General features: G+C 37.9%; 1 protein-coding gene across 1 annotated transcript; it reads left to right on the forward strand.

Annotated features, from left to right (window-relative positions):
- Positions 1-6,026: 6,026 nt before the first annotated feature.
- LOC110097489 (tubulin beta-2 chain) lies at positions 6,027-8,211 on the forward strand. The gene is made up of 3 exons (XM_020823870.2): positions 6,027-6,706; positions 6,948-7,217; positions 7,295-8,211. Exons 1-3 carry the CDS (start codon positions 6,313-6,315, stop codon positions 7,966-7,968), a joined length of 1,338 nt encoding a protein of 445 aa, XP_020679529.1. The 5' UTR covers positions 6,027-6,312; the 3' UTR covers positions 7,969-8,211.
- Positions 8,212-8,642: the final 431 nt, after the last annotated feature.

An 8,642-nucleotide genomic window follows, 5' to 3' on the forward strand; every position in this document is an offset into this window, starting at 1 on the left:
GTGGTGAAAGATTGTTAAAAACGTATTTGACGTTTTTTTTTTTTATTTTATTTTTGTGTTTATTTCTTTTTATAAATTAAAGAAATAATAAAAATAGATGACCGAATAAAAATTATAAATTGTAGTTTTAAAAAATAAGAAGTAAAGAAATTGTCTTCAGAACAAATCCTAAATCCTAATCGTTAAGTGTTTAAACCAGTGTTTTAAACTTATAATTTCATATTTTAGGCTTGGTTGGATAGCTTTCTTATTCTTTCTAAAACAGTTTTTAGAATAAAAATTTTTTGTAATCGAAAGCATATTTAAAAAAAGTATAAATAAACAATATTCCAAAACAAACTCAATTAGTTTATATAGATATTGTTAGTTAGTGTATTACACACACACTCATGCGAGCCAATGTAGTCACGTGGATGCGCATTGCGAAGCCACTACTCCTGCTTATAACTACACAACGAAAGACCCACTCGTTCTAGATTTTAATAACCGAACTCTTGATGATCGACACGTCATACACTTGTAAAGCACCACAGCATACCTGATATAAGTCAGACCTCGCTGACGACGTACATATGATGGACAAGAAAACTATGGCTCGAAGAAAAGTGATTATTTTCTACTGATAAGATACTGATTTTTATCGGATTTGCTTCTTTGCTCTTTGTTGTTTTAGTTCTTGGATTGTTTTTAGCATGATCAGAGCCAACTGCTATCATTCTAGATTCCGAAAATACACAATCTCCATTTCACACACTGAGTGGAAATACCACAATGTCCTTAACTGAAACCTTGTCACTATACCCTTCTCAGTTAGTTCCTATCTCCAAATCAAAACTTGAGTTCCTTACCATTTCTAATTGAACAAACTATCCACTGGAGGTCACAGAGCTGAACACATTCATAGCCAATAACTAGTGGATTCTCAATGGCAGCTCCGCTTTCCTCTAGCCTTCTCAGCTAGTGACCACACAGGCACTGGCTGTCAATCAATTCAAGATTACTATCGACTGGACACTAGGAGTAGACTCTAGCAAATTCGTTAGATTCACTGTGTTCATACAACCCTCAAAGTGTGCTCTTGTATGATACTTGGACAATCTTTAAAATCTGCTAAACTCATAAGGTCGTATTAGGCTACTAAACCGCTCAGAAGTTAATAGCGCTTAAAAACAAATGAAACATCACAGCAGATGAACATGCGATATCTTACCTGGAATATGGTAGACATATTGCTCTATGCAGTGATTATATTGACTAGTGAAGGAATATACTTCTCACTATACACTCAAGAGTTATCCCACAATACCAGACGTTCAAGACAGCCTTTGACACCAAGACTACATCATTAGTTTAGAAGTCTCTATTCTATATTAGTGGAAATTAACTCGACATTGAATCGGTTAAAAGGATCATACGCTCCCAAACCCCAGCAATTTAGTTCTGTCGCGTCGAAAATGGTCCGGGTACAAGTCACGACTGTGAGACATTGGAGCAAAAACACAAATGCTAGTTTTCATGTCAAAACAAAGTATTGTGGAAAAGAGGGACATTATGCAAATCATATATTGGCATTATTTGATCTTTATATCTGACTCCAACTGCACAACCAAGCACTTGTTGCATCCAAAAACATCACATGTAGCTGACTAGATCTCTGAATTCTGGAGATCTCTCACATGACAATAGTAGGACATCTAACTATGTATGAAGATTATTGGCTCAGACAACATCTATTGGGAGATGTCAAAGCCCTCCAATGCTCACTCTGGCAAGGCATTACTCCTACCCTGCACATCGGAACATTACGCTCTCTTCAACATTTCTTCATTTACCTCCCTAGAGCTCACAACGCTTCTTTATGTATCTAATTTGCCCATGATATAGTGCTAGCCAGTGCATTATTCTGTGGCTAAGCCACACACAATCATTAAATGGTGTAGACCCATATGCAAGCCGGTGAGATATCTCGCCATATAAACTTCAATGAAGCCATATTCCATATTCTATCTCCACCAGATCTCACGAGTTCTATTAGCCTACCACCATAAAACCCCAACTCTCATCTCCTAGTCCCCAACTATTCTTCTATCATCATCACATCTACACCAATTGCTCCCATCATTACCAACAATTGGCTCCACTTAACATCCTGCTACACCCCCTCTTCTCCAAAGGATCCCAGCATTATCCCCTCCTCTATCACTTCAATACATTCACATCATCTTATGGTTATCCTCGGACAGGACCCGTTACACCCGGCTCTCTCAAACCCCATCAAATTCTTAATATAAGTCACTAACTTACCACTAATACAGCTGAACCTACCACATACATCGAAGCATCAAAACATTCTTATTGGCGAGCTGCAATGGCTTCCGAGTTCCTTGCTCTCCAACAACAAGGCACTTGGACATTAGTACCACCTCCACCTAACAAAACCATTCTTGGATCCCGCTGGACCTACAAAACCAAAACTAACACCAATGGAACCATTGCCAATTACAAAGCCCATTTGGTAGCACAATGTCATCGTCAGGAGTATGGACTTAACTACATAGAAAATTTCATTCATGTAGCTAAATTTCCAACTCTTCGGGTACTCTTAACTGTGGCCTTCAATAACAATTGGCCCATTCATCAGCTTGATATCACTAATACATTTTTACATGGTTCTCATCATGAGAAGATCTATATGAAACAACCCACTGGTTTCGAAGATTATATCAATTCCCTCATCATGTATGTCTTCTTCAAAAGTCCATATATGTCTTTAAACAAGCACATCGACAATGGTTTCATACATTTTCTCAATTTCTTCTATCTAAAGGTTTTCAAAAAAGCCAGGCCGATCCATCCCTCTTTACCTATCATCAAGATAATAATCATGCTTATCTTTTCCTCTACGTCAATGGCATACTCTTTATTGGAAATAATCCACATACATTACTTCACCTCATATCCTCCTTAAGTCAATATTTTTCCATCAGAAATATTGGCCAGCCATCTTGCTTTCTCGGTATTGAGATAGCTCACACTCCCAACAATCTATTTCTTTCCCAGTCAGCTTATACTTGCGCCATCCTACAACAGGCGGGGCTCACCATGTGCAAACCACTCTCTAATCCCTCATATACCAAATTACCCACAAATCTATTAGCTGAATCACACTTCTCTGATCCTATCTCCTACTGCTAACTCACAGGTTCTCTCCGATATCTAACTATCACACGACCCGACATTTCATTTGTGGTCAATACCTTAAGCCAACATCTCCACAATCCACTAACTCATCACTTTCTCCAATTAAAACATCTTCTTCACTATCTATAAGGTACCAATCAATATGACATTCCCATTCTCAAATCCTCACTTCATCTCTAAACATTTTTTGACACTGACTGGGCCACAGATCCTCATACCAGGCGTTCTATATATGGATATTGTTCCTTTCTAGGTGATACTTTAATTTCCTGGACAATTAAGAAACAAATAATTGTCGCACGATCCTCAATTGAGGTCGAGTACTGGGCCTTAGTAGCTGCTACTTCAAATGTTATATGGCTCCGTCGACTTCTTTTAGATTTTCATATAGTTCAAACCGATCCAATCGACATTCAATATGACAATATGTTCGCAATTTCCCTTGCCAATAATCCTATGTTTCATGCCAGAATGAAACACATAGAAGTTGATGTTCACTTCATCAAAGATCATCTTCAAGCCAAGGATACCAGAGTTCTTCCCATCTCCATGACTGACCAGGTTGCAGACATCCTAACAAAATCATTATCTACACCTCGTTTCCAGCTCTTGAGGTCCAAACTAACGATTCATTCTCCACCATTGATTTGCGAGGGGCTAACAACACACCTCAATCAGCATGTGCCAACGACAGGACATGGCAACACATGAAAGCACACTCCAATAACGACACAAGCAAGAACCACTGTAGGATAATAACAACGCTGTTTAATCACAACCATATACTTGTAAAGGCACCACACATACACTTGTATAAGTAGACCTCACATCTATTGTAGTATGGATCAAGAAAAGCTATTACATAAGAATGGAAAGTTTGATACTAGTATGAGTATTTCCTTATTGTTGCTTTCTCTGCTCTTGTGTTTCTTTACTTATTGAGATTGTCTTTAGTTATAAACCTTTCCAAATCATATAAATATGAAAATATGCTAACCATAAAAATGGGGTAAATATGCTACTCTATTTCTCTAAAATTGTATGTATTAAACAACTATTACTTTATTTCTATAAAGTTATATTTACTAATCATTGTTGATTGAGGTCATCTCCAACCAAACATCAAACGATTATTTGTCGTCATAGTGAGCTCCAACCGAACGTCAAATAATTATTTGTTATCACAGTGAGCTCCAACCGAACGCCAAATTCAGCGGCATTTGTGCCACATTATGAAGTATTACTCATTTTGTTCAGTTGGAATTTGGTTAGAGAAAGGATATACTCGATATATTCTTTTTTGATGTTTTGAAATGCCACATTTTAAAGTATTACTGTATTTTGTAGTGTAAAATGAGTATTTCGGTTGGAGATGCCCTAATATAAGTTAGATACTCAGGTTGACTTCAATGCTACATTTGACTACACCAAATAGGACTTTTTTTTTTTTTTTTTTGCGAGAGAAGCCTTAATATTATTTGAGTTTCATGGTGGCTTTTTAGTTCAATTTTAGTGGGGTAACTATTGAAGCATTGCAATATCAAATGCTATTATTATTATTATTTTAAATAATTTAACTTCATATTATATTAAGTATTTCATATTATATTAAGTATTGCATGCACTTTTTTATTATATCAGATTAGTTCCGTTACAGGCCAATTACCTCAAATATCTTATTCTCATTTGTTATTACTCTATACGTAATTATTCTGATAATTTTAATTATACATTACCTTACAGGTGGTAAGCATCATTTTTAGCATTTAATATTCTATTTCTTTTAATTTTTTTTTTTTTTTTTAATTTGATTTAAGTAAAAAGTACAAAATAAAATGATATGGATAAGTTGAGCATTCTCAATGATGAATACAATTACAATTCCAATCCCAATCTCCAACCACCCCACTCGATGCATAAAAAGATAAAGTAATCAGAAAGTCAAATAGATCAAATAAATTAATCAAACAGATCTGCCTTTTCTTTGCAAGGTAAGCAAATAAGTAATAAATAAACCAACTGAATACAAAAGGGATCATGCTCAGATCAGAAGGGCAGAGGGAGATGAGAAGGTGCAGCTGACGAATGCTTTGCCACTGTATGAGACGTGCAGTCGACCACTCGTTTCTAAACGAGTGGACGATGGGAGTAGCAAATTAGGATGAGTCGAAACGAGTGAGATCGGTAGCGCCTCGTTCTTTTTGGAAAAAGAGAAGAGGACGAGGCGGTGCAATTAAGGTTTTTTGGCGATTATATAAAATAAAATGAGCGGGAGCAATGTATCTTCAAATTTTGGAGGGGGCACGATATTACTTGAAGGTATCGCGGTGATACCGATAAATCATTGTAGATATTTCCACCATTTTATAAAATTTTCTATTAAAACATAGCTGATGCATTACTCCACTTGAAGCATCCAATTTGAATTCTAATAATAATATCCCATTTACTTCACCATCACTTTGAACAAAATTTATTAAATGTAATGGCAATCAGCAAAATAATTATATATTTTAAAATACATATGTTTTTATTACTTTGATTTTTTTTTAAATATATATTTAAAATAAATTCAATCAAATTTACTTTCTCTCTCTCTCTATATATAATTTCATCATGGTCCTAAGAGAAATTGACGGCCTTAACGGCTGGTTATGAGTACAAACAATCGCCTATGGCAAATCCCATAATTAAATTTTCCTCATTATGGATCCAACGGTTGAAATTTACCGTTCCATTAATAAGCCGCTCCACATGAAACAAGTCTTCCTATTTCGACGCAGCCCCTCGACCATTCGTATTTCAAATTCGAAATTTGAATCCAAAGCGCGAATCCGACCGTTCACCACTGAGCCGTTTCGAATCAACGGTCTGAAATCCTCCCTACTTTTCAAACAATTCGACCCTTATCAAAACCCTAAGCAGAATGGGGAAAGGGGGAAATACAGACGTTGCGGCTGCTGCCTTCAAAGTTCAAATTATTTATACCCTTATCAACTCCCCCGTTTATCCTTGCCAGCTTCTTGATTCTCTCTTCCTTCCTTTCTTGTACCTGTCCATATCTCTCTTTCTTACTTTCTTAGATCCATATCTCCTTCTATCTCTACGAAGATGCGTGAGATTCTCCATGTCCAGGGCGGCCAGTGCGGCAACCAGATAGGAGCAAAGTTCTGGGAGGTGGTGTGCACTGAGCACGGCATCGATGCTACTGGAAGGTATCACGGTGATACCGATCTGCAACTTGAGCGGATCAATGTGTACTACAACGAAGCCAGCTGTGGACGCTTTGTTCCCAGGGCTGTTCTCATGGATCTTGAGCCCGGCACTATGGATAGCATAAGGTCAGGCCCCTATGGGCAGATCTTTCGCCCGGACAACTTCGTGTTCGGTCAGTCTGGAGCGGGAAACAACTGGGCAAAGGGACACTATACTGAGGGAGCCGAGCTCATAGATTCCGTGCTCGATGTTGTCCGCAAGGAGGCTGAGAACTGTGACTGCCTGCAAGGTACTCTCTCTCTCACATAAGTTGCTGGGTGATTTTTGTTCTTCTGCCTTTAATGTGTTTGATGTTTTGCTTTTGATACTTCTGGTCACAAGATGCTTATTATTGTTGAATTCTGTAACAGTCTTTTTGTATTATTTTTTTTACTCTGATTTGTGCTTGCACTGTGCTCCGTCATGAAGTAACTTGACTATTGTTTGCTATGATCAGTTGATTAAAGTCTCTTCTTTGCTATTCTTTGCAGGATTCCAGGTTTGTCACTCACTGGGAGGAGGAACTGGATCAGGCATGGGAACCCTTCTGATATCCAAGATCAGGGAGGAGTACCCAGACAGAATGATGCTTACATTCTCCGTCTTCCCTTCTCCAAAGGTCTCAGATACAGTTGTGGAGCCCTACAATGCCACTCTCTCAGTCCACCAACTTGTGGAGAACGCTGATGAATGCATGGTCCTTGATAATGAAGCTCTCTACGACATCTGTTTCAGGACCCTTAAACTCACTACTCCTAGCTGTAAGCCCATTCTTCTCTGTGAAATGTTTAAAACCTATTCCAATTTCCATTACCGATATGCTCCGTTTTTTGAACAGTTGGGGACTTAAACCATCTGATATCTGCAACAATGTCGGGAGTAACATGCTGTCTGAGATTCCCTGGTCAGCTCAACTCCGATCTTCGGAAACTAGCTGTTAATCTCATCCCATTCCCGCGCCTGCACTTTTTCATGGTTGGCTTTGCTCCCTTGACCTCCCGTGGCTCGCAGCAGTACCGCGCCCTCACTGTTCCGGAGCTCACTCAACAAATGTGGGATTCAAAGAACATGATGTGCGCCGCAGACCCAAGGCATGGACGCTACCTCACAGCTTCTGCCATGTTCCGTGGCAAGATGAGCACCAAGGAAGTGGATGAACAAATGCTGAATGTGCAGAACAAGAACTCATCCTATTTTGTGGAGTGGATTCCCAACAATGTCAAGTCAACAGTATGCGATATCCCGCCTACTGGTTTGAAGATGGCATCTACTTTCATCGGAAACTCCACTTCGATACAGGAGATGTTCAGAAGGGTGAGCGAGCAGTTTACTGCAATGTTCAGGAGGAAGGCTTTCTTGCATTGGTATACAGGAGAAGGAATGGATGAGATGGAATTTACAGAGGCGGAGAGCAACATGAATGATCTAGTGTCAGAGTACCAACAGTATCAAGATGCTACTGCGGATGAAGAGGGGTATTATGAAGAGGAAGAAGAAGCTCAGGAAGTTTGAAAGGAAGGGAGCTGCTGCAACTTCCAGTTGCAAGCTGAGCTCAGCTTGTAACTGAGCAGAGCTTCGTAATCTTGGTTGAATGGGTGCAGTATTGCAGTAGTTAGTAGTTTATCTTGTTTTAATGTTCTGTTTAGCTCCTGGTTGAAACTTCATTAGCTTTTTCTTTAATTATATGTTATTGTCATCTTGAGATTAGGATGAATTGTTATGAAACTGAAACTCTGGATTCAACCTTTTGTGCAAGCCCTTTTAAGTTTTTTTATTTTATTTTATTTTATTTGATTGGGGTGAGGGACAATGCATGGTAGATTTATTTGGCTTCAAAGTCCTAGTCAAATGTGTGTATGGAGAGAAAAATGAAGAAAAATTAAAAGAATATTCTTCTTTTAAATTATTATTCTTCTATTTGAGAGGTCAAAATAGAAAAACTTCAAGATTTAAAAATTAATATGCACATGTTTAAAGTACATGTGGCTACAAAATTAGTTTTGCTAACAATTAAATTTAAACAGGATATTTATGCACATATTTAAAAAGATGCACATGTTTAAAGAGTGAATATAAACCACACCTAAAGTTTTGTTTGGGATGACTTTCTTATTATTACTCAAATTTTTGTACTTGAAAGCTTTTTTGTTTTTAACTTGAAAGCTTTTTTGTTTTTAACTTGAAAG

Source organism: Dendrobium catenatum, unplaced genomic scaffold, assembly GCF_001605985.2.
Source record: "Dendrobium catenatum unplaced genomic scaffold, ASM160598v2 fragScaff_scaffold_231, whole genome shotgun sequence".
NCBI classification, from domain to species: Eukaryota; Viridiplantae; Streptophyta; class Magnoliopsida; order Asparagales; family Orchidaceae; genus Dendrobium; species Dendrobium catenatum.